Here is a 26,685-nt window from a genome sequence, read left to right on the forward strand (position 1 = left end):
ATCTGGCGGGACTTCGAGGCGAAGTTTCCCGCTTCGAGGGACAATGGGTTGTGCAAATATTACTACGCAAGATATAACGAGAGACAACACAAATAAAGGGTCAACAACCGCTTGTCGAGGACAATATTATGATAATTGATAATATTTGGACATAAACAATATAAAACCTTTTTATGCAGTCTTACACTTTTATATTAATTATGTATTATTTCGGTTCTTCACGATTTTTATGTATTTTATTTGTTTATAAAAAAAAACATTATTTATCGAGTAAATAACGAGTACTTTACTATATATATTTCAGTATAACCGACAACCTCCAAACTTATTTCGAGACAGTGGTGCCATTTGTTCAGCAGTTTCAACAAGTTTCAGACGCGTCAAGTTTTCCGTGCCGCTTAGTGCCCGCAGCATTGTATAGATGGCGCTTACTTCTAAACTTTACTAAGTGTCGCTACTCGACGCTAGATGACGCTTTTGTAGACTAGGTAAATAATGCTGATATTCATAACACTGTAAATTTTTCAGTTGAAAATAATGTGTTAGCGTAACGTGTTCTTATTCTTAATAAAACAAAAATGTCAAATAATAACATTTCATAGCAGATATTTAGCTGGCTAAAACATTAACGGAGCGATATAGAAATAAAAGTAGGTAGTCAAGGTATTCTATATCGACACGGACAAAGTGTCAAATATATCTACACACTACCTTAATGTAGGAGCAGTCATGATTTCATTGAGTTAAGCTAACTAAAACTTCTTTTAAATTATGACGTTTAAAATACGACGACCGGTCTGGCCTAGTGGGTAGTGACCGTGCCTACGAAGCCGATGGTCCCGGGTTCAAATCGTGGTAAGGGCATTTATTTGTGTGATGAACACAGATATTTTGGTGTTCCTGAGTCATGGGTTTTTTCTATGTATTTAAGTATTTATAAATATTTATACAATATTAGTTATATATAAATATTTATATACATACAATATAAAGGAATGCCAGAGAAGTATGTGCGGCTTATTCAGGCCATGTATGATAGAGCCAGTACTCACGTCAGGTCTGAAGCTGGAGTAACCGACAAGTTCAATGTGGCGGTAGGTTTACACCAGGGGTCAGCTTTAAGTCCGTATTTGTTCCTCCTGGTTATGGATGCTCTGACATCGAACATACAGGAGGAAGCACCCTGCTGTATGCTGTTTGCCGACGACATTGTTCTTGTCGGAGAAAATGCACTTGAGGTCCAGAGCAGGCTGGGAAAATGGCAAGAAAAGCTGGAAAGTGTGAGACTGAAAATAAGCAGAACCAAAACGGAGCATATGTTCTGCGATTTCGGTGGTTTATCCAGTTTTTCCCATATTGCCTTAGACGGTGTATCCCTACCAGTCTGCTCCGATTTCCGGTACCTTGGGTTATTGATCCAAAGTAACGGCAACATCGACCGTGACGTGGAAAATAGAATAAATGCGGGATGGATGAAATGGCGACAGGTCTCTGGAACAACTTGCGATCCACGAATGCCCCTTAAACTTAAGGGAAAAATCTACAGGACGATCGTGAGACCTGTTGTAATGTATGGATCAGAATGCTGGGCAACGAAAGTGACGGATGAAAGAAGAGTGCACGCAGCGGAAATGAGAATGTTGAGATGGATGTGTAGAGTGACGAGAAAGGATCGGATTAGGAATGAGTAATGATTAAATGCAGATGTATTTAGGAAACATTTATTGGACTTTTTAGTACAAAATGCTTTTTACTCTTTAAATGAATATTTTGACCATATTCCGCATAGTTATTAAATTTAGTATAATGTAGTATACATTAGATTAATTTTATTTATGAATATAAGATTTGTATGCCCATTAGCTAGCCTGAATACACTGTTCTTTGAAATGTATTTGATAACATCCACTTGACTGCATTCTAACAAATAAATGATTTGATTGATTGATTGAGTATATAAGGGGAAGTTTAAAAGTAGCACCAGTAGCGGAGAAGATAAGGAGTGGTAGGTTAGCGTGGTATGGGCCATTAATGAGGAGGGATGAATGCCATATAGGCAAAAGAATGTTAGGAATGTATGTTGATGGACGAAGAGCGGATGTTAGACCCAAAAAACGATGGATGGATTGTGTGAAAGAGGATATGAGAAAAAAAGGAGTGAGTGCTGAGGTGACGAAAGATAGAGGAGAATGGAAGAGAAGAACATGTTGTGCCAACCCCACATAACGTGGGATAAAGGCAGGAGGAAGAATTATATATATCGTTGTCTAAATACCCACAACACAAGCCTTAATGAGCTTAGTGTGGGACTTGGCCAATTTGTGTAATATAATGTCCTATAAAAAAACACTTTCACAGTCAATGCAATGCAATTAAAATTGCTGTCGAGTTAGCTTGATCTGACTCTCTTTAAATTTTTAACTCTTCTTAAGAACCTAAGCAATATGTTGTCCTTACACTAAGTACTTAGTATTTTTATAGTTCGTGTCATCCACGATGACGCGCAAATTTGTCAAATCTAACCTTTAATAACGTGACAATACGAGTCAAAGTACGCCTCATCGTGAATAACACGAATTGTAAAACTTGTTCAAGAAAAAGTTTATGTACCAAAGTATTATTGTGTAGATTAGATACATAGGTATCAAACACGAAACAAAACAAACGCAAATGGTTGTAATAACTAAAAGTGCATTTCGTTAGAACAACGCAATGACATGACCAATCGCAAAAGTGAACTATATCACCAGATACTTCCATAAAGTGGCATCGACCCTGACCCGCGCGAGGTCGCGTGTTGGCCTACCTGAATATCTAGGGTTAGATCGACTATCTACTCCCAGTTATATATAGCACTACAATTTTAACTTGCCAAGGTAAAAGCTGTTTGATTCCGTTCGTTAATCGGGGTAGATTGATGCTTGGCAATTTTGGCGATTATCTAGTTTAAACGTTGTGCTCTTTCGAATTCGAAATAAGGTAACATGGTTCCTCAGATATTTTTTAAGGTAGATAGTTGATTGATGAACAAGATATACATTCCATGTTACCATTATGATAAAGATTTACATTATTGGAGAGCGACGCGATTGGAAACTCATAATATAAAGGTACTTAGTACATATGAAGTTTTCTTGGTAAAAAATGGTATCTGAAATTGATTAATTGACTTTAATATTAACGCACTTACAACCCCTCTGGTGTTGCAGGTGTCAATGGGCAGCGGTAATCGCTTACCATCAGGTGAACCGCCTGCTCGTTTGCCTCTTGTATCATAAAACAAAATTTAACGAGTTGTATATATAATGAGTAAGATAGGCAAGTAGGTACATTAGTAAGTAAAACATGTAGTGCTTTATTAGCTGGCACGAAAACAATGTTACGTGAGGTTCGTATCCTGTGTTATACAAATACAATATGTAAACTCCAAACTAATTTAAAATTTTGAAGTTTTATGACCCGTTTACAGAATTATATATCTACTTGACTGCGCCCATACACGAGTTTCATGAAATTTTTAACAAATGCGCCCCAACTGAAATACCGGTTCGTACATACATTATGCACAAGTAAACAAAAGTTGCATGGCGCAGCTACGAATATTTATAACAGTTACATTTACAAACGGAGCCGTAGGTAACTACATACAATAAGTAGAGTAGCTCCCTAGCGGTTAAGAAAATGTGACTGAAACCGGCAAAACGTCCCACTTTGTCGCTTGCCATAAGGACGCCTTGACAGGCAGGTTATTCGTATAAAGATACACGCAAACCGCAACCGACAAAGTGGGACGTTTTGCCGGTTTCGGTCACAAATAAATGTCACAACCAACTGGTTAAATTAGTCAGTTTAGAGACACTTAGCCCGTTCATTAAACGACGGCATCTTATTGAATGGCTGAAGGTCAACCAGCCAAGTCATTGATCGCAAGGCAACGTTTAACCAGATGGCTGAACACCGTGTAGTCATTTAGTTAAATTGGAAATTAATGAATTTAAGATGTTCGGTTAGGTTAGTGTAGGTTAGGACGGTTAGGTAATTGTAATTTTTTATATCATTTTATGTCATTACATTTCTTTAAGTTTTTTAGGTAACATTTAAATCACTTGACTGAGTTTACCAGTCATTTTCAAAGGGCTGATATTCAATACGGCAAGTTATTAAACTTTGTGTGATTGTAGTTCATTTAACTATCGGCCTAGGCATCAAATTGGATGTCGGTGTTTAATGAATAGCCTAGGTGACTAATTAGCTGGCTGTGACGTAACTTTACACTTTAAAATACTACGGTACGAAAAATCTGTACGTATGCCATTACCACGACTGCCGCGCTTCAAGAACTGGTCACTTCGCAAATGGTGGAGAGCAAATACTTACAAACTTTTTTAAAATACTACAGTGGCAAACAAGCATACGGACCACCAGAGGTATCCAGGGTTGTCACATGCGGTGTATCTGTTGGTATAATACCTATGCGTATGCGTCAGTTACCTAAAAAATTAATTAATCTAAAAAAAATATCCCATAACCTCCATACAAAACGTCATCCTCCTCCTCCTCCTCAATGGAACCAAATTTTCATACAAAAAATGCCTAAAGTAAACTGGGCCGTGTACTTCAGATTGTCGCATTGTAACCCCATCGTAACTTATCGTACCTAACGAAAATATTTACTTATTATCAGAAAGAGTTAGCAATAGCGAACATAAAACAAAAAAAAAAAATATTTACTATACTTTTTGAGATTGTAAGTTAAAACTTTACAAAATATTTGTTACTGTGATATGTGAATCTATTTATGTGATAATAAATAAAAACAACATAAACGAATTTCTAAATTGCATATGGCATGAGAAGAGTAGGCATCTTCTTTATAAAATGAAATACAAACCAATACTCTCAGAGCATTCTAATTTACTCTTCCGTGCGACACAAATTTTAATTTTTAAACAGGCACTTCTCCCCGATTTCCGCGAGTTTAATCACTCATGCCTAATGGATCTCGAGTATTCGTCCTAGAGCTTCCGCCACACCGACGCGGAAAAACGTATAAACAATAAATACAGACAGGGGGACAGATGGGATAAGGTTAACAATTGGTCGTAATTTGAATATTCTATCCAGAGATTTAGACATTGATGTATTTAATAGTTTCATTCCTTCAGTGAAGCTTGAAGATTTAAAAAGTACACTGCTTTCAGCCACGTTCATGTAATGTAGGAATATTTCCTTTGTCTAACGTTAACCCTCCTGTCCCCATTTACCCCATTTGACAGTATGTGTGTTTGACCGATTTCGACATCGATCGTCGAAATGATGGTCGTTATAAATTATGATCGCTTTAGGCTTACCCCTCAAACTTTTACGTCCTTTTCTAAAAAATGAAACCTAACAAAATCGATTTCCCACCCAGACGCAATATCTATTTTATCCCTATGAAATACCCAATATTATCGAAATACAAATGATTCTAGTTTAAGTAATAGAAAAGGGTGAATGTATGTTGCCTTCTCAACAATTTAATCCCATAGGAACCGTGTTACTCGTGAGTATGTCGAAAATAGTTTACATTTAGGTATTTGAGCACTATAAGTACGGTTTGTGTAAAATAAATTAAGTTAAATTAACGTTTGTGTTCACTATTAATTCCTTTTTCGGTCTTTCTCACTTTCTCTTCGATACTTCTTATTATTTATTAAGAAGGTGTTGCGGGCCTTCGAGTGCCACGTCGAGCAGTGATCTATTGTGACGGCCCTTTAAAGTTCATTACTAAAGCCCGTGGAATCCAGGAAATTCCAGATTCTTTGGGATTCAGAATTTCGATACTTCTTAAATGCTCTATTTTTAAACAACAGACGAGTAGGTGAGTAAATACTCCCGGGAACTTCGACAAAATAAAAGTAAAAAAACATTTGTAATGTCCGGCGTGGTATCTTGTTTTACGTGTTGTCAGTATGCACCTTAAAATATAATTGTAGGTAGGTATGTATGTCTTGAAAGCTTGAAAGAATTTGATTACTCGACAGGTTACGAAGGAGTATATGAAGTAAAAGTAGGAAGTTATACGGACTTTCTGATTTCCAAAGGACGCGGGAGTGGGAATGAATTAAAAACACGGCCCATTTAAATGATGCACCATTAGAAATAAGGAAGATGAAAGCTATACATATGGAATAGCACTTATTTTATCTATCGCGCTTATTTTGGAAGATTCCGAAACGGTGCAGCATTTACTATGCCAGATATTTCGATAAGATGAGATAAGGGTCAATCGTAGGTCATAGTATAATACAATCTGTGAATTTTGCTAGACTGTTTATCTCCTAGCAAGCAAAAAAATACGTACATATATCACAACATTATATGCCAGTATATGTAAATTTAAGCGATTTAAATATTTCTTCAGTTCAGCCTATCCTTTTAACTGACGTATAGTTGATAGAGTAAACTTATGATCATAGATGAAATACGAGTATACATATCTTCTCCTTGTGTTAATGACCATGTAGGTACTCTTAAATATGAAAAAAAGAAGATATGTATGTTGAATAAAATACTCAGATAATGCAACCCAAAGCGATAGGTTTTGCTTTCAACATCGATCTTCGTAACGCGCAATTAATACTCGCTCATTAGGTTTACAACCGAGTAATGAAGGTAGCGTTGGATATTTCACGGAACCAAATCATAATTACATTAGATTTTGCTGAACATGGTGGTGTAAATATATTTATTATTTATAGATCGAGTATTTATAGAACGAAAAATATGGCGACAACGAATGTTTTCAAGAATGACATGTTGTACCTATTTAGTTAGATCTACTTTTGTCCCAGTAACCCTTTTATTATACATTACGAAATCGTTAAGAGCAATGTTTCATATATACTAACATATTGCTCATTTGAACGTATATTAGAGTGGGATATTCCTTGTAACATAAATAATGACTAATTCATATTCGCAACGCATTGGTAGCAGAAAAAGGTAATTTCGATTGGCTTTCAAACATAGTAAAAATATGCACGAGCTTAGCTTCTACCGTGCAACTTAGCTTATTTAATCAATATAGGTACGAGTATTGATTGTTTATCCAATCCGACCGGCATCCGTTGTACATTTGGGTGCTCCCGGGAGCCGTGAGCAGACATCTGAAACGGTCTCGGTGGTAATTGAGATCGAGAGGCTGTGCATTGCTACAGACAAGTAGTTACATGAGCTTGCCTGAATATCCACCTTGTTGAATTTAGTAGCTATCATATTGTTTTGCACATTACATTTTTTCCTTTGAGATTGTCTTTAGTGTCTTTACTATGTACTAGTCACAAATAACTAAATCAAGATAAGTAATATTAATTTTTTACAACAGTGTCATTTACTTTTTGGTATATTATTTATGTTATTTTAGTTGGCGTTTTTGATAAGCGATTGTCACTTTGGCTGGTGGCACCAGGTGAATTCACGAGGGTTGGCGTACGTCACACTACTATTAGCGACTGCATAGAAAATCACTTTCACAATGGTACATAGATGTCATTCATTTAGTTAATTTTGGGTAGGTGTCATACACTAAAACTTCAGATAGTCCCTTTACAACCGTTCCTAACAACCCTAATTAGTAGATTATGACTTTCGAGTCCTCAAACGGTCACCATGTTGAGTTTGCCGTAAAGTTAACCCCATTTTGCATAAAAAGTAAAATATTAACTGAGTTTTCGAAAGTCGAGAGCAAAACCAAATTAGCCTCTAAAATTTCGCTGACTGGCATTTCATCCCTTTTTACTCGTCCAATTAAAAATTTACTGCAGATAAAAAACAATTGTGACACGCCTACCGACGTAACCGCAGTTCAGTGCAAAACACATTAGACAATTTTATACAAACGTCCATTTGTGGAAACGTCCGTCTCTGAGCGCCCATTGCTGTTTGATCTCGGAGCTTCTCATCTAACTAGTCTCTTTCGGACGTGAGTGTAGAGCTGTCCGAGCCTGGAAGGGGGTCAGGATGAGCTGGTAATAGCGTAAAGAGAATTCCCGGTATCAAACCTCCCTCGTTACGGGGAGAGCAGCAGCCATACGTCATGCACACTGACAGTGCTCGTCCCGGGGGACCCGGAGCAAACACGTCGCGCACTAAATGCCCCTGAAATTGTACTTGATGTACCACATTAGCCACGTTTTACCAATTAGACGAAGACTCACCAGTCTCATCACGCAATTCTTGTTCGTTTTGAACGAAATTAAATCCGGTTTACACGTTTGAAACAGCAAATAATTATATAAACCAATGTATAAGGCTAAGTTAATTGAAGTCACTTATGTTACGTATATAATGGAAATATCTTATAACAGCCGTTACAGCCCTTTTAATAAACCTACAAGATGTATTCATGATCATTAAATTACATGATGAAGGTATTTTAAACATTATGACGAACTGATCTGATTGTTCTTTTTTGTAATTAATGTTAGTTATATTCATAATCATAATAAAAGATATTTATATAATTATTCTTTTAATACGACAAATTATTGCCTTTGTGTAAGAGAAGTAAACAGAACTATTTCTATGTATTCTTAAAACACATTCAATGCCTGCATTTAAAACTAAGTCTGGGTATTGAGCAAAAAACTGACTAAATCAAGAAATTAAGTTAGCATGTCCTGTGTTTTACAAGTATTTCCTATAAAAATCTTAATTTTTTAAAATTAATTTATACTGTGTTAAGAAACCAAGAAATGGATGAAATTCGCATATTATACACATGCAGTTATTGGTAGGTTGAGCTAAAGTTGTAAAGTGAAGAAGGAAGTTTTAATATCGATAATAAAGCCGGGCAATGTATGAAGGAGTTCCAGTCGATGCCGTAAAGCTGCTATATCGGCGAACTGAGTAATGTGAGCTACGGGGCCGCGAGTTGGGAGCACTGAAAGTTCCTGGAAATATTGCGAGAAACGTGAAATACTGGAAACCGTGACTCGACTCTGATAGGTTTTTAATTTGTCTATATGTAGTACCTATATATCCTAGATAATCAATAAAAAATGCATCAACATTTGTGCTGCGAACGGATCTTTTCCTCAAGAGCTTATCGACTCCTGATCATTAGTCAATGCGACTTGAAGAATTACAGTATTTTTTTTTAATTGTGACTTTATCGTTTTACCATATATAGAACATAGAAATTCTCGCTATTTTGATCCCCATAGAGAATAAAAGGCAAACCTCATACATCATGTTTTATTTATGCGCCTAACAAAATCCGCGATACATTGACGCTAACTGCTCTCTAACCCGCGTGATATATCATCCTAGCGATCGTTACGACTGAAGCACCCATTACCAATGAAATTAGCTTTAACTTTTTTTACAGGCATCCATTTTGAGATTAACTTGTATGTCCGTCATCGGTATAAGAACACCGGTAACAAGTTTATATTAGTCCCTTCGGCACTTTTTTGGAACCAGAATGTTTGTATTGTTTCGTAACCCATGTATTATATACCTACCTATATGTATATAATAAACTAAATACTAAATAGTTATGTTTACTATCGAATTCACTGAATTTAGCAATCCTCTGTCAATTTTGTCCCTTTCAAACACAAATGTAAAAATGACAGAACTGGTAACCGATTATCAACGGCTTGTTAAATTTGACAGAGAATCGAGTACTACCAGACTGACAACACATTACATGTTCTGATGCTAAAGTACTCGTATCCTTTTAGCAAATTGCAAACGTATTAATGTGTATATTAAACTTTTTTAAATTTTCAAATCAAATTTGTTATTTTATTTAAAAAAAGTAATTAAATACTACATAGGTATATATAGCGTTGTTGTAATGGGCGTTCTATTATTTAACTCGACCAAACAATTGAAAACTAACATATCATTATCAATATCATTTCGAATATCGAACGTCCGAGATTCGACGAGAGACAACTCATACTAAACACTAATCAACATGTAAACAAGCCCTAAGGCAAGTGAGCACGCATGTAGGGGCCTTATTAAATAAAAAGACTATATGTATTATCCCCAAAATACAGTGAATTAGAATACCGATGTCTTTGGTAAAGCACCTTAATTTATGCTCAGGACTGCACCCTTGAAATTAACGAAGTAAAAAAAACACACGGTGTAGAACACCAAAGTTTAGTCAAGCAAGTAAAGCAACAATTTATCAGTACAGTTCCTGAAACGCAAATTTCTATCAACGTGATGCTGATTTTGAGCAGCAGCGCCCTCTGCTGCGCGTAGCGTTGACAGCTCTTCGTAATAAGTACATCCATTCTACACTACACAGATCGACTTGGTCCCACAGTAAACCCAATAAGGCTTTTGTATACTAGACGACGATACATACTTATATAATATATAAGTTATTATAAATACTTATATTTAAACATAGAAAACATCCATAAATGAGGAACAAATATTTGTGATAAACACACAAATAAATGCCCTTACCGGGATTTGAACCCGGGACCCCCTATTTTGTAGGCAGGTTACTAGGCTAGGAGGTCATCAAATATAGATATTCACCGGTCACGCTACAAAAGCCTACCCTCATTAAGAGACTAAGACTGTGTATAAAATAAACATCTATTTGTATTTGTTTACATTTATAAACAATATATAAACTGTACTAAAATGTTATGGTTATTATTATTTACATTAACTAATTGCAAAGTATTTAAATGCTTTGTGTACATGTTACTTCTGCACAGGTTTTCTTTATGTTTCCTTCTCTAGAAATTAAATTTTAACCAAGGCATTAAATCGTGGGATATTTTGTTACGAATAGCCTTTTTATATTCGCGAAGATCCCGATTGGACTTATGCCTGAAATGGCTTCTGCAACGTAAAGCTATGTTAACGACCTAAGGCGGAGTGCAAGTATATAAAAGATTTATTTAAATTGCTTGTTTAGGATTATCTATGAAGAAAATCTATATATCGAAAAAAATGGGTCAAGTACGAGTCTGTATCGCGCTGACTAGACGCCGACGCTCAAAAGACGCTAGTCTGGCTCTAAGGAGTCTCAATAATAATTCTGTAAAACCAAAGTACCAGGCTCACATCATGATACTATCTGACGCTACACTATAGGACATATACACGATAATAATGTCAGCCCATAACATATTTAATTATTATCTTAATCAAATTAGGCTATAATAGTTTTTCTAAACAGAATTGCTTACCTTGGCCTAAATATTTATGTACTCGCAACTTTAAATTAAATTAAATCTCATCATAAGTTTTGTCCATGTATTGTTCCTGGCTACTATTATGCATCCTACGCCGTGACAAGGGCTCTCCTGTCCCTGTGCTCCCATAAAATACCAGTCAATCAACCATTGACCTACATTAGAGATAGCCAATCGATGTCACCCAATCCCTTTAGATTTATCGCGTGCCACCAAAGTTTTAAGAGACCCGTGGTAAACGATACAAGTCTTCTTTAGCATTTTATTACAGTCCTTAACCCTTGACAGACTAAAACGAACTTTAATCTCATGTAGTTAAGATTCCAAAGGCATTATCTTTTGACGTCGTGATGACGGAAAGGCTAGAGCACGCTTGGGGGTACAATTTGCATACTCAGAAGTTGGGAATATTGATAGGGATACGTCAAAACGTGACATGCGTGGGCTATAATAGCCTATTTATATTATTCCGCGAACCCGAAGGCTTGTGTCAAATGTCGAATAAGAGTTTAAAAAAAAACATTATTAGATCCCGTTATCTTCTAGAAAGACGATGGCAGTTTACACTCCATCCAAGACTCACAGAGATCCTATTTTTTTAAAGATGACGTTCTTTTAACATAACAATGGTTCGCTCAAACTTCAACTTCGGAGCGACGTGCAAAACGTATCCAGTATGCTACGAGTACATGGTGGACGCGAGAAGTAGTATTATGGGTTATGACATTAAAACGTCTAAATAATTTACACACACACGGCAACACTGTAAACTGCCTCTGGGAGATCTTATTATTCGTTAGGTTTTCTCACGAAATACTTATTTTTCATCGTCACAAGTTGATACGATAGTTAAGTGTTTTGTAAATACCGCGTGTGTCGCATAAAATTAACGCTGGGAAAGTACTCTAGCGTGACAAAATATGGTGATTACCATTTCAAGCCTTTAGGCGGGGCAAGACGGGTTCGTATTAAACCAGTTGAGTTTTAGGCCAAAATCTGAGTAAGTATGACTCTAATGTTGCCAGTTTCTATTTAATTCTGATTCTGAGTAAGTTCGATAATGTATAGAGCATTTTATTAGTTATCCAAGTTCCTAAGATGTCAGGTTATTAAGATCTCAAATTCCTAGCTCTTCAGATTCTCATAATGCCGGATTCTGAGTAGGTCAGAAAATCACATAACCATTGTGACATTGTCATTAAGAACTATCTATTAATTACTTTATCATATTTAATCTTAAAGTGGCCAGTATCTCAGATATCTGCTGATTGTACCTGGCCTTTTCGAAATTAAATATACATAAAATCTGTCCTAATAAGAAAGCGTTATTTCCATAATTCATCAATAAAAGAATCTGCTTAATATTTTAATCGAATCGTTGCTAATCGGATGAGATAAGAAACTGCATAAATCCGATCCCAACTTATTACCAATCAGACGTATTACTGTCATGTCACGGGACCATATACGAATCTGACCTACTCAGAAATTGATTTAAAAAGAAAGTGACTTCTATATCATAAGTCGTATGTCGATATTGTTTTGTTCAGAAAGATACCTATGGCGAATCTGGCCTCTACAGAGTCGGGCTTACTCAGATTCGGGCCCAAAAACGAAACTGTCTCAATACGAATCTGCCCTGGCCCGCCTAAAGGATTTCAAGGTTTAAAGAATTCATTAAGGGACGTACACTATCTAGATTCTAAATTAAAATACATATTATTAATTATCATAAATATTATGAACTTTAAGCATGTTTGGTCTTAATCAAAAATTCAGCACTCGAAATAATTTTTCATAATCTGAAAGTTGATTTATAGAATTTTTTTGCTACATCGGTCTTGTACGTATAGTTAAGTTATGCATGCTATTTATAAAATTGAGATTTATTGTAGTAGCTTATAGGTTAAATATCACTTTATATTTTCGACATGATTGTAAAATTGTTATGGAATACAATTATCTTAACTATAACATAAATAAAAGTATATAAAACTTGCGTCCATCATTCAGTGTCTCTCGAAAGCAAAGAACCAACTAATGGTTTACATAGACAACTAGGCAGCTACAGCTATCGCGAGCATACTCGTATTCTTTTGTCAAACAGTGACATTTAGGCAGTAGTTAGCTACAAAAATAGCCCTACCCTTTCCGAGGGAAATAATGAGGCTTGTTTTCAGTCCCGCGAGGAGATACTTACCAGTGCGCTGCCTGTCTAGAGCGCCCAAAAGCACTTATAATGATACAACCCAAAGAAGATGTTAATTGTTAAATTTAACGAAAATATGACTTTGATTAAAAATATGGTTTAGTGTTTTGTACAGTGTCTGTCTTCTAGTATTTTTGCTAAGCAAACAAGCCTGACCAGGTACATATGCGATCAGTGTATCAAAACAATCTATGAAAAGTATCTGCCAAACCCTCCAATATCCGTCCAAATAGATATATCCAATTTACAAATAATTGTTTTCAGGCTCTAATAATTGTTTTACTTAGGTATAAAGACATACGACTTTTTGTAAATATATTTATAAGAGAATGCGTACTCATCCGCTACTATTCATTCTGATTGTACGTGCATCTCAAAGAACTTTTGAAAGACATTGTCAATCGCCATGTCATGTGTCATCGTTTCTGCCACGAATTTGCATAACTTATGATGTGCTTCCCGTTGTTCCAGATGCGAGGATGGTGGAGGCGGCGCTGCGACAGGCACGGGCGGGCGGGCGGCGTCGTTGCGGCTCGCCAACGGGCGGGTGGCAGCGCAGTCGGCGGAACAGCTGCCGCACTCGCCGGCCGACTGCGCCTCCGTGCGCATATCCATCGACAACACCAACACCTGCTGCACCGACTCGCTCGTCACCGCCCTCGACGACGAGACGCTACTGCTCGGTAAGTTACCATGCCAAATAGAAAATTAATCAACCAACCAACGGAGATGGGGGTCTCCAAAACCTCTACGAGTTGGAAGCTGTAGAGTTTCGTAAGTCTAGCCAGAATTGCTATCCTAGTTGCAACTTGGCAAACGACAGCAGCTCTTTTGAATAAAGACGTGACTTTCGGTACTCAGAGTTAGTTTCCATCGAAAACATTAATAATACTTACATAAAGCTGACGGCGGCGGCGACGACGTCGTACGCCATCTCCATGCGTTCATGAATATTGAAGTTTGTGTTGTCTAGGATAGAACTAGAAATAACAGCAGCTTACCTACCTGTACGGTATTAAAGAATTTCCTTCATACATAGACTTCAAACATTTTGACATTTGTGAATATGAGTACCTAAGTACAACGATTATAATAACGAAAATTATTATTTATAAATGAACTCTACCAAACAAAATGAACAACTAAAACATTTAACAATTAAAAAAATCAACAGCAAATAACAAATTTATCTTGATACATTGAATATGGCATCTATTAAGATAGCACTAACAGGGACTCGAACATTCCAGAGTCCAGACCCAGGTCGGAATGTAATTGTGTATGCAAGCAGTAATTATGCAAAGCAGGCCTTCAAGCATTTTCGGACATGATCAAACATGACTTGTTGTACCTGGGGACCTGCAATAATGTAGCTTCAAACTACGGCGGCTCCTCCGGCTTCCAAAATGCAGTATGTTATTCGTGGATAGTTATGATTTACGTCTTCTCGAAACCGTGTAAAGATATTTGTAGATAAATTAGTTACTAGACAAATAGATCATGCGCTTGAATTATCATGTTTGTGTGTGTAATTAATTAGTTACCTAACTAGGGCCTACAACACAAATCTTAAGGCCAGCGCTCCGGGGTTCGCCAACTAACTCATACTCGTAGATAACCGTTTATACAGGGTTAAACTAAACTGTTTAAACGGTTAACTCCGAGCGAGTTGGCTAATCCTGGAACACGCAAGTGGCCGTTATTAAGCTTATTATGGGCTACCTCGATTTGTTTGTATTTAGTCAAGTGCGCTAGTAACTACATAGGTATAGAGGATACAACACAAAGTATATTGAGCCCTGTTCCCTGGAGTAGTTTTGAAGGGAACCATAAGACGCTAAATATTTTCATGTCACATAAAATATTGGCAAGCGTTTTGGTGTATTAGCTATAATGCATTAGCTATTTATTTAATTTACCACAGATTAGACATTTAGACAGGAGCGAATCGAATTTTTAGTCTAAATTCTAATATGTTCAAGTTTTTAAACTACGAATGTACAGTTGGCATACGTCAGGATTTCCCCTGACATATCAGGACTGAGTAACAAAAGTAGGGGAAATATCAGACTCGCTGAGTGTCAGGCGGTTTACAAACCTTAACTAACCGCTAGAAGCTAGCTAAAGTTAAGGTTGGGAGTTAGGAAGGTAACCTATGCTGTAGGTATAGCATATGGTGGCGAGTTAAGGGGCTAGTTGCCCACAAAGGGAATTCATGGGCGCGTTTATAACTTGATGGCAATCAGTCAGATATATTATTTCTTTTATTTATTTAAAATTTTGTCTTAATTCATATCGATTTATTTAATTACAAGTAATTACTTCTTATAGAGAGAGCACAAATCGGACAACTGCCACTGGGACCAATTATAGCTTCGAAAACATACGTGATTCTTGGCAAACGTAAGCTCTTAATAAAATTACAATATTTTAAAAAACTTCTGGATACGGAGGTATCATTAAAGCGCGCGATTGATTTATGCGACAAACGCAGCGTTAAACGAGATGCCTTTGCCGTACACCATTTCCCATCAAATAATCTAATGACCATAAGTACATTGTTTTACGCGATTAACGCAGCCTTTTTTCCTACATTCCGTTGACGCATGCGTTCAACGCTGCGTTTATCGCATAAAACATTCGCGTGCTTTTGCAGAAATTACCGTCCGAATGTATCAAAATTTTTAGGGCGATGTCCGGACTTTTGTCAAGATATTACATTCTTTCATATGGCGACCCTACCCGTAGGTACCAACAACATTCGGAATTCACATACAACGTACTTAGTAGTATTTTACTCACAAAGTTCACGTACGTCAGCATCAAACCCGTCGCGTGACACATAATCCGTTTCTACCTACATTGTGACAAGCTTGAAAAGCTCCAGCATGTTGTAGTGAAATTTTATATACTTACATAAAATGTGTTGAAACACATGGTATTTTCAGAACCTTAAAAAAATCAAAGGCCACGTAGGCTATGTAGTAGTAAAAAAATGGATTAACAAAAAGCCTTATTTGGCAATCAAAACAATGAAATAAAATAAAAGCTTAAAAATTATTACACCTTATTTGAATAAGAAAAAATGTTGCTATATTATAAAAAATTGCATGGGACACGTTTCCCTGGCTAGATTCTAAATAGGGAGGCTTCTTTAAGCTGACTTTAAAATTTATTTCTATCAAATAGCATATTCAATTTGTCAAAAGTTTTATTGTGTATTAAAGTTACTTACTTAATTTAACATTTTACAATAAACGTAGGGTAGGTATTTGATAACTAACCCCCTTATTCATAAACGTCGTAAACGTCTACTAAAGTTACGAAGCCGCTAATAATCGTTTGTCCCTTTCCATCATACTGATACGTCGGAAAGGGACAAACGATTATTAGTGGCATCGTATCTTTAGTAGACGACTTTTATGAATAAGGGGGTAAGTAATTAACTCCTCAACCAGGAATGTTCTTTTTAGGGTTCCGTACGTGCGACTTTGTCCGTCCGTCCGTCTGACACATTGCTAAATATCTCGAGAAGCACTTAAGCTGTCGATTTGAAATTTGGAATAGTAATGAATAACGCTGACTCCGACATATTGGAAGTACATTTTTTTATTTTATAGAGAGGGGGCAAAATTTCAAAGTTACTAGGACAAGTGGGGTATCATTTGAAAGAGCTCAAATTGAACATTACAAAACAATTTTTTTTTTTGTATAGTGAAAAAAAATTTACTTATGAAGGAAAATGTAAAAAAAAAACATTCCCCCCCCTTATCTCCGAAGTTTACGAATGAAAAATTATGAAATTTTTAGATAATAATAACATTATAATGAAGATTAGAGGAAAAATAAAATCATACCTCTATCTTGATATCTTTTTTTTAATTTATAAAAAACATTTTATAATTTAATTTGCAATGCTTATTATAGTTGAAATTCCTATGAGATTACACTAAAGACACCTTCGTCCAAATAAAATATAAGTCTTTTGTGATTATAGTTACATGAGAAAATTTAAAGTTTGTACGGAACCCTCGGTGCGCGAGGTAAACGAACTCTCACTTGACCGTTTTTTTTTTAATTCATCAAAAACTCGTTATACGGGCGATCTATGTGCGCTACCCAAAATGCGTCGATAACATATTTCTGAGTACCTACTTAGAAAAAAACAGTATTACCCATTCACAACCGCTGGATATTTTAGTACTTAATTTGTCGCAGTACCGTAGCAAATTACTCAAATAAGCCGCAACACATATTCCACAATACCACAGCAGTTAGTGTACGCCAAGTCAGTAAAGTAACAAAGAACACGGGTACCTACTAAAATGCTTTTGTTTAGTATCTTTGTCATAGGTGAGAATTAATTTTACAAGCAGAACTGAAGTAAAAAATATATTTACAAGCATACCTAAAGGCTATTAAATATTAATAGTAAAATATTTTAACACTTTAAGAAATACTATAGGTACATAGTTTTCACAGGAAAAAAAACGGAATTACTCACGCTATAAGTATTCAGAACGGATTTGCTAACACATCGCTACATCATATCATATGAACAAAAAACGCGCGTACCTCAAACACATTGATCTTTCTCAAGTTCACTATACGAACGTCATTAACACGGAAATGTAACTCGTCCTTCACCCGAAAATCGCGAAGTGAACTCACCTTGGGGATGCCATTCACATTGGTTTTCGATGCCTGTGACATCATGACATGGCTTATTTCGTAACATGGCCGACATATAAAATAATCGGACAGACATACGGACATGGCGAATCTATAAGGGTTCCGTTTTTTGCCATTTGGCTACGGAACCCTAAAAATTACATATAGTGTCAATAAGACTCGCGTATACTAGTGTAAGGAACATGCAGTGAAACTAATATATGTAATCTACATCAGATTAATTTTTAAAATTGGAAAAAGCCTGCAGTTGTACCCGTAGTTACTCCAGTGTATACTAACGATTAATGTAGGTACAGCATGCACCAAAATTGCATGGACATTTATGAATGAATTCAATCATAAAATAGCCATGCAATTCTGTGGCTATATGTAAATAAGTCCCCCTTACCTAGGTGTAGCCTCAAAACTCAATTTCGTTTCTGCACATGAATACAATACCATGGCATGGCGCCGACAAACTAAATATTAGGAATAACGAGATGAACCCGAGGTGCATTTATGAAATGAACAGAGACAGAATGTCCACAATAAGGTTTTAATTAAAAGCATTATGACGACGCATGCGCTCAGTCGCCGAGATTTCGTATACTTAGTCTTTTCAAATGGAACAACCCAAAGTTATGTAATTTTATTTTCCTGCTTTATACACACCTACAACTTTACCGGCGAAGTTTTAAGACATCGGCTACTTTTGGTTGTACATAATCTATCGATTCAATCGTATCGTTCAATATCCTGAACGATACGATTTGAAATTTAGCATTTCCATAGCACCTAAGTTTGTGATCGAAATGATTCGAACTTTAAGATCTAATCCATATCGTATCGTTAACAAATTTATGTCGTAGTTACCGAGCATAGTCAGAATATACAGTGGTAACAAAGAGCTAGTCTGATAATGGAGACTGAATGTGGTGATAGAACAATTAGATAATGTAAAAGAACGATGGAACTTCATTTAAAAATTCGTTAGAATTGTATCGTCAATCGTATTTAGTGATACTAGACTATCCAAAGAAAAGTACAATAATAAGTAGCTCAGCGGACGAGTCGTTCTAAGTGATCTGAGCACAACATAATATAAACAAAAAAATAAGTGCAAATGTACGTAGATTATTCTTTGGCACCAGAGGGTCTACCTCGAACCACGTTCGATTAATGCTGTACAAGTATAATAGTAGTCTGTATCGAAACATTTTTTTCTACTCGTCGACTGTAATGGTTGCATTAAGATTTCGTTTACCAAACTATAATCGCGTATTTTTCATATATGAGCTCCCATTTCAACTATAATATTCTTTTCGATACGCTGTAGTCAACTATTTAAAAAAATTACCAATCAGCTCTCCCATAGAAAAGACTAAAAGTGGAATACGCGCGTTAGTGTCTTCTATGCTACATTTTTAGGGTTCCGTAGCCAAATGGCAAACAACGGAACGCTTATGGATTCGTCATGTCCGTCTGTCTGTCCGTTTCTGTCACAGCCACTTTTTTCAGAAACTATAAGAACTATACTGTTCAAACTTGGTAAGTAGATGTATTCTATGAACCGCATTAGATTTTCACACAAAAATAGAAAAAAAAACAATAAATTTTAGGGGTTCCCATACTTAGAACTGAATCTCAATTTTTTTTTCATCAAAAAGGGTCTTCAAAAATGTTATTGGAGGTTTCTAATATCATTTTTTTCTAAACTGAATAGTTTGCGCGAGAGACACTTCCAAAGTGGTAAAATATGCCCCCCCCCCCCCCCCCCCCCCTGTAACTTTTAAAATAACAGAATGATAAAACTAAAAAAAAAATATGATATACACATATTACCATGCAAACTTCCACCGAAAATTGGTTTGAACGAGATCTAGTAAGTAGTTTTTTTTTTTTTAATACGTCATAAATGGTACGGAACCCTTCATGGGCGAGTCCGACTCGCACTTGGTCGCTTTTGTCTACTGAGATACTTACGAATTTTTATTGATTATTTAAGTCTTATAGTAAAAAAAAACTATTTTAGATAACTCGTAGAAAATGTAGTGAAATAATCAAGATTTTCAACAACTCAACAATCAAGGTTCAGCTTTTTTACAAAATGTACTTACATGTGCACCCGCTGGTTATTAGAGAAAAGTCTTCTGTTTCATGTTTCGGGGTGTTGCGGATATGAAACCTATTTCCGCTGACAATTAGCCGGGTCAGCATTAAATTTGCAGCCGCCGCTTGATTGTGCCAAACCTCGAAATCGGATAGTCAAGGTCACAACGTCACTTTATTACCTGAAAATATGTATGCATATTTATGACCGTGACTGTACAATTTTTTCGTCAATATAAGTGCAGTACTTCGAAAAAAAACATACAATAATGTATTTTGATACAAAAAATTTAAAACTACACAAAAATATACAGACATCTTAACATAAAAAACGTCTCGGTTTCCAATACGTAATCCATTCCAATAAATATTGCAGCAAATGAGCAATTTTATCATGATATTTATAGCAAACAAGTGCTACTACGTACGTTTCTTCAAACAAAAATGTCACTTTTGACACTTAAATATCCGATATCGATATCGTATCTAGAGTAAATTTTTGACGTATATTGAAGTTCGAATCAGGCCGTTAGGCTCCTACCTAACTGGGAAACAATAAAAGTTTTTATACATACGTATGTGTAATGAGCGGGTTGTTAAATTGTGTCTTCTTAATGTCAAATGGTTCTGAATGCTATACGGATATGAAACCCATTTCCTGTAACAATTAGCCGCATAGTCATTATATTTGCAGCTGCTGGCTGTCCTCCGGGGGCCATTTTAAACTTTGGAAGTCAAAATTATATCTAAATGATGCCATTTTGTATCCATATGACGGAGCGTTTCGTCTTACTCGAGCAAATACATATACGTACGTACAAGTGCAATCGAAATGCATGCACGAATGACATCATTTAGATATAATTTTGATATCAAAATGTTAGTTTGAATTGGCCTCCCGGTAATCAGACAGTCGGCCCGATTCGAAGAATGATTAAGACACTTTTAAGATCTTGGAAAGATCTTTAAAAGATCGATAACTAAACGACATGTCAAAATTGACGTTTATTTCGATTCGTCTGTGATCCCAATAAGATCTATCTACGATATTTCTAACGTCAAAGTGACATTGGTTGCCCGAATCGAGCTGTTTCTGTCAATTATACGTCATACAAACGATATCTAAATGCGAACTTATCTAAACCAGAACTTATCGTTATCGTATCTCATTCTTTGAATCGGACCGAGTCAAAGTCATTAACATAATCCCATCACGTGGATCACCCTGACCTGACCACACTGAATTTGCACATGTTAGATCCCTTTTTAGGGTTCCGTAGTTTTCTCTGAACTTGTGATGGTTTCACGACAAATTAAGCATAGAACTGAGGGTGGTTGTTGAAGCGCGCGTATTAAATAAATAAATAAATATTATAGGACATTATTACACAAATTGACTAAGTCCCACAGTAAGCTCAATAAAGCTTGTGTTACGTAATGTAAACGATATATATAATATATAAATATTTATAAATACTTAAATACATAGAAAACACCTATGACTCAGAAACAAAAATGCATGCTCATAACACAAATACATGCCCTTACCAGGATTTGAACCCGGGACCATCAGCTTCGTAGGCAGGGTCACTACCCACTAGGCTAAACCGTTCGTCAAAGCGTATTGAATTGCGGTACAGTAGGGTGATCCAATTTATTACTTTCTTAATATTGCTACTCCACAAGGTTCTTTTTAGTCAAAAACAAATAAAAAATATTTAAACCAATATTGAGAACCATCAAACATTATTTAGAGCTCGCTCAAAATGGAGCAATTCTGCCAAACTAAAATGTGTGAAATGAACTTGACCATAGCAAAATCTTACCTAGAGGCGTTTTACCAGTTGTTTGGTTTTTCGCGATTTCGGGGTTGGTTCCATAGTAAAAGTTGCTCAATATGACCTGTACCCCTAGTGTAAATATTTTCGACAGAGAAACGTGACGTACGCGTTTGCGTTAAGTGTCATTTTGTATGAGATTTTTGACTTTCCAAAACGTCCCGCTTCGCGCGCTGTTCAAAAACCCATACAAAATGAGACTTAACGCAAACGCGTACGTCACGTTTCGCTATCGACCAAATTTACACTAGGGGCACTGTATTATGATTTATTCGAACGAAGTTCTTTATCGGACGGTTGGCAGATGGGGGCTAGTCGAAAAATAAGTGTAAGATTTTTCCGTCACGAACCTCTTTTTTTAAATTGTTTCTCGAGAATAAGTAGCCTAATTTCACCAACTCACATATATCCTATAGTGGCGAAGTTGGTACAGTCAGCGTCAAATACTTTGTAGCAACCAAAGTAGCCAAATAGTTCGGTACACCATATATTTAGTATGGTGTACCAAACTATTTGGCCACTTTGACTGCTACGAAGTATTTGACGCTGACTGTACGAGTAAATAGCCGCTTAGAAACAGCGACGATCCGGGTTCAATCCCCGGACATGTATGCAGATATTACTATTTGTATTGTTTTTGTTTCAGATTGTATTTTTTTTATTATCTGAACTTCTTTAATGTCTATAAATGTCATTGTACGTAAAATTAATATTTAAAAATATTTCTTTTATACTCAAAAAATCGAGAGTGCTCTGCTGAGTACCTGTTAGTATTTTATTTCATTTATGTTATCTCCTTTTTATGATAGCGTTCATACGAGTATGAAGAATGAATATCAAAGTCTTATAAAATAGTTAATCTTGAAAATGCATGCTATAAATTTTCGAAACTCGGCATTCAACGTGTGCCAAAATTGCAAGGTCGCGTGCAACTGACTCATTTAAAAAGATCTTCCGGCTATTTTACTACAGAGTGGCTCCGTCTTAACAAATAATGTATTACAGTGCATCAAACGTCGATACGCTAAATGCATCAATGTTAAAGAAAGTAGAATTTTGGGGTACGGCAGCGGAATGGCAACGGGTATTTAGACTGCAAAAACGTGCAGTACGAACAATATCATACTATCCCTCCGACTCCTCCGCCCGTCAACTATTTAAAAGTAAAAAATTATGGCTTTGACACCTCAATATATATACCACGTCATTAAACACATCAGAAGTAATTTTCAATTATACTCAACTAAGGTTTTCAAAAGTACAAGGATTGTGAGTAAGAACAAAATCACGTTATCTACAACATGTTGCCGACTAGCTAAATCTCTAAATCTAAAATAATATCTGTTAGAGGACCAGAAGTCTACAATATAACTACCCAATAACTTAAGGCAGATTGAGTGCGACTCAACCTTTTACAATAAATTAAAAATATGGTTAACTGCCCAAGCTTTTTATGACATTAACGAATTTCTTAACTTTCAAATGTAACAAGTTTAGATAATGTAGCTTTAATAACATTAATGTATGATTTTAATTTTATCCGAATTATTTGATAATTTTAACTGGACATTTTTATTTGTATTTGTATCCTTTTATTTTAATGTAATGTAACCTGACTTAACACTGTTCTTGTACAAACTATTTTAATTGCTGACATGTAAAACTCTTATATTTTACCAATAAACGAGTATGAGTATGACATTTAACTAGGAGTGAGCAACAAAAATAGGTTAGGATTAGTACACATTTAGGTAAGCTCACTGTATGTATAACTTGCAAAGCAATTTTGGAAAATTGTGTCAAATAATTACATAGGTAATGGTAGCTACAAGATTAATTTGAGCTATTAACAAACGATATTATGAAACAAATCGTCTCCTAAAATTACAAATATTATACCCAAGTTAAATGCGGGCGAAGCTACGCGCCAATAACAATCGTTAACACCATATTATTTTGTTTTATTAGTCATTTTCCTTAACTCGGCAGTTGTCCTGTCTGAGAATAAATGACAGCATTATCTTTGTCCTCCCCCGGGCCATCTGTTGAATCTTCCCGACTTGACCCGGATATGAGATCCGTACGCATATTCTGATTTTATTAACAGGTTTTGATTTAAGATATATGATTTAGAATTAGATCGGGATTAGTGATGGATCTGATCTATCAGTGTCAAAAGTCATATTTCTTCAACCAAAAACGTCACTTTTGACACTTGCAGATCAGATCCATAACTAATCTAGATCTAATTCATAACCTGTTAATAAAATCAGAATACGCCTATTAGATTTTTGCACGAGTTAAATTTGCATATTCAATCTGGACCTGAACGTTGATAGTCGTGGTGAATATTTTAACCAAGTGCGCTTGTCATCGGATATAATTCAAGTTGAACTACGAAATTGTATAATTTGGTATGTACGTTTTAGCACCGCTTCCACATAATTTGTACCAATCTGATACGGGTCTTCACACTGTATTGTTCATTTAATATTATTAAATACTGAGATAAATAAATAAAATGAAACTATCGCAGCCAGAACTGTGTACCAAGTTTGATAAAGCTGCAGTCTGCTTGACCAGACGCTGTCCGCGGCGGGTGAATGCCAGCCGCCCGCGCAACGACGTCCCAATGCTATGTTCGTAAATATATATATATATATATATATATATATATATATATATATATTTTAAACTTCATTGCATATTAAAAAAGTACAAATGGCGGACGTAATGCCCCATAGCATTCTCTGTCAGTCAACCATAGGGCCAAACAGAAAATAGTCAAGTTGCAGTGAGAAGCGTTTAGAAGCAAATGAATATTACATAATACATAACTATACCTTGTCTATATTGTAATATATTAAATTATAACAAATATAAGGTATACAGGATGGGATAAATATTGGGGATGTTAATTTAGTCACCTGCAATAATTTACCGGGTTAATATATAGGTCGGGGTCAATACAAAATATCAACATCAGCCAGCCAAAGTGTATGGGAGAGTCAAGTTTTCGGAGTTGGTCCCATAGTAACAGTTGCTGATATATTCAACCCGTAAAATATTCCACGTGACTAAATAAACACCCTGTATACACGCTTTAATTTCAAGGGTACATTCCTGTGCTTAACTTTAGTAGTAACTTAAAGAAACCGGCAAATTAACTCATTTTTGGAGATAATCAGTGATGTATTTTTATCTGATAAGGCCCCTACAATATTTATTAATTATACTGTTCACTTGAGGCGGACAATGGTCACCCGTCGCGGACGGCGACCGGCATACAAACATATACAATACATCCATCTGCCGCGGCGTCTTTTGAGTCTGATGCTGTTTGTATGATACGTGGCAGTCGTGCGTCACTGGCGGCGTTTGGTCAAGGCAATGGACCCGCGGCGGGCAGCATGTCAATCGCTTATCGTGACGTCATGGCACGCCGTCCGTCGCGGGTAGCGTATTAAGCAGGAAATAACTAAGGGTTCATACTTTTAACGAATTTTACTCCAGTAACAAACAAATACAACAAACAGGAAACGAACAAAACAAATTTCAATCCAGAATAGAAACTCGCCAGAAGCAGGAAACAAATATCAAAAGTATACACCAGGTAAGTACATAGAGTTGATTAAAGGATTGTAGTTACCCTCGCCCTGTCCAGTGTATTCTTAATAAATAACACTTGACGACCGGTCTGGCCTAGTGGGTAGTGACCCTGCCTACGAAGCCGATGGTCCCGGGTTCAAATCCTGGTAAGGGCATTTATTCGTGTGATGAGCATGGATATTTGTCCTGAGCCATGGGTGTTTTCTAAGAATTTATAAATATTCATATATTATATACATCGTTGTCTAAATACCCCTCAAATACCCTCAACACAAGCCTTATTGAGCTTACTGTGGGGCTTAGTCAATTTGTGTAATAATGTCCTATAATATAACACATTTTCTACTCCGGCATTGTATTGCATGTTACTGTACATAATTAGGCCTTAAAACACGAGTTTGGTTTTATGAAAAGAGCGAAGCTCATACGATCATACGAGTCTCGTTATGTAGGTATCAGTTGGATAAATTACTATTATTTGTGTATAAGTAGTTAATGCCTAGGAATTTCAAAATCGGAATAAAAGTGTTCTTAATGGAGAACATTTTGCAGAATGCTAAAGTTTCTATTTGTACCATGTCATGTTTCTTCTGATATTAAATTTGTTAGCAATAAAGAATATTTGTATTGTACTGTTTCTTAAAAATTATTTGGCTTCTGCCCAACAGAGCCCAGGCTAGAGGCACTGAAAGACATTTTACGCAAAAAACTGTATAAATGTGAAAACTAATCCATAAGGCCTTAAGAAATACTTGATCTAGCTAATAATAGAATAACAGCGATTAAAAGCCATAAAATGTGTAACAATGGCGGTTTTATGGCTTTTAATAATCGCAACAAACCTCTACGATCCGGTGACCACAAAAGCAATGACAATATAGTTCCTGGTGTGTAGGTAATCTATTTATAGACTAAACCTTGCCGACATGTAAGCTTTAATATCAAGAATGTGTAAATGTATGAGCATTTGCTACTACATACTCGTATAGGTACGAGTATACGAGAACAATTATACATCTCTAAAAATTGG

At 36.0% G+C, this 26,685-nt stretch overlaps 1 protein-coding gene across 9 annotated transcripts in view; it reads left to right on the plus strand.

Moving 5' to 3' along the window:
* Window positions 1–26,685, plus strand: part of LOC133527392 (potassium/sodium hyperpolarization-activated cyclic nucleotide-gated channel 2) — a 292,754-nt gene that overhangs the window by 170,473 nt on the left and 95,596 nt on the right. For all 9 annotated transcript variants that reach the window (XM_061864361.1, XM_061864365.1, XM_061864375.1 and 6 more), the window contains one exon: window positions 13,900–14,111. In XM_061864361.1, coding sequence (XP_061720345.1) covers window positions 13,900–14,111 — 212 coding nt within the window. The remainder of the gene's footprint in view (window positions 1–13,899; window positions 14,112–26,685) is intronic.

This window comes from Cydia pomonella, chromosome 18, assembly GCF_033807575.1.
Source record: "Cydia pomonella isolate Wapato2018A chromosome 18, ilCydPomo1, whole genome shotgun sequence".
In the NCBI taxonomy this organism is placed as follows: domain Eukaryota; kingdom Metazoa; phylum Arthropoda; class Insecta; order Lepidoptera; family Tortricidae; genus Cydia; species Cydia pomonella.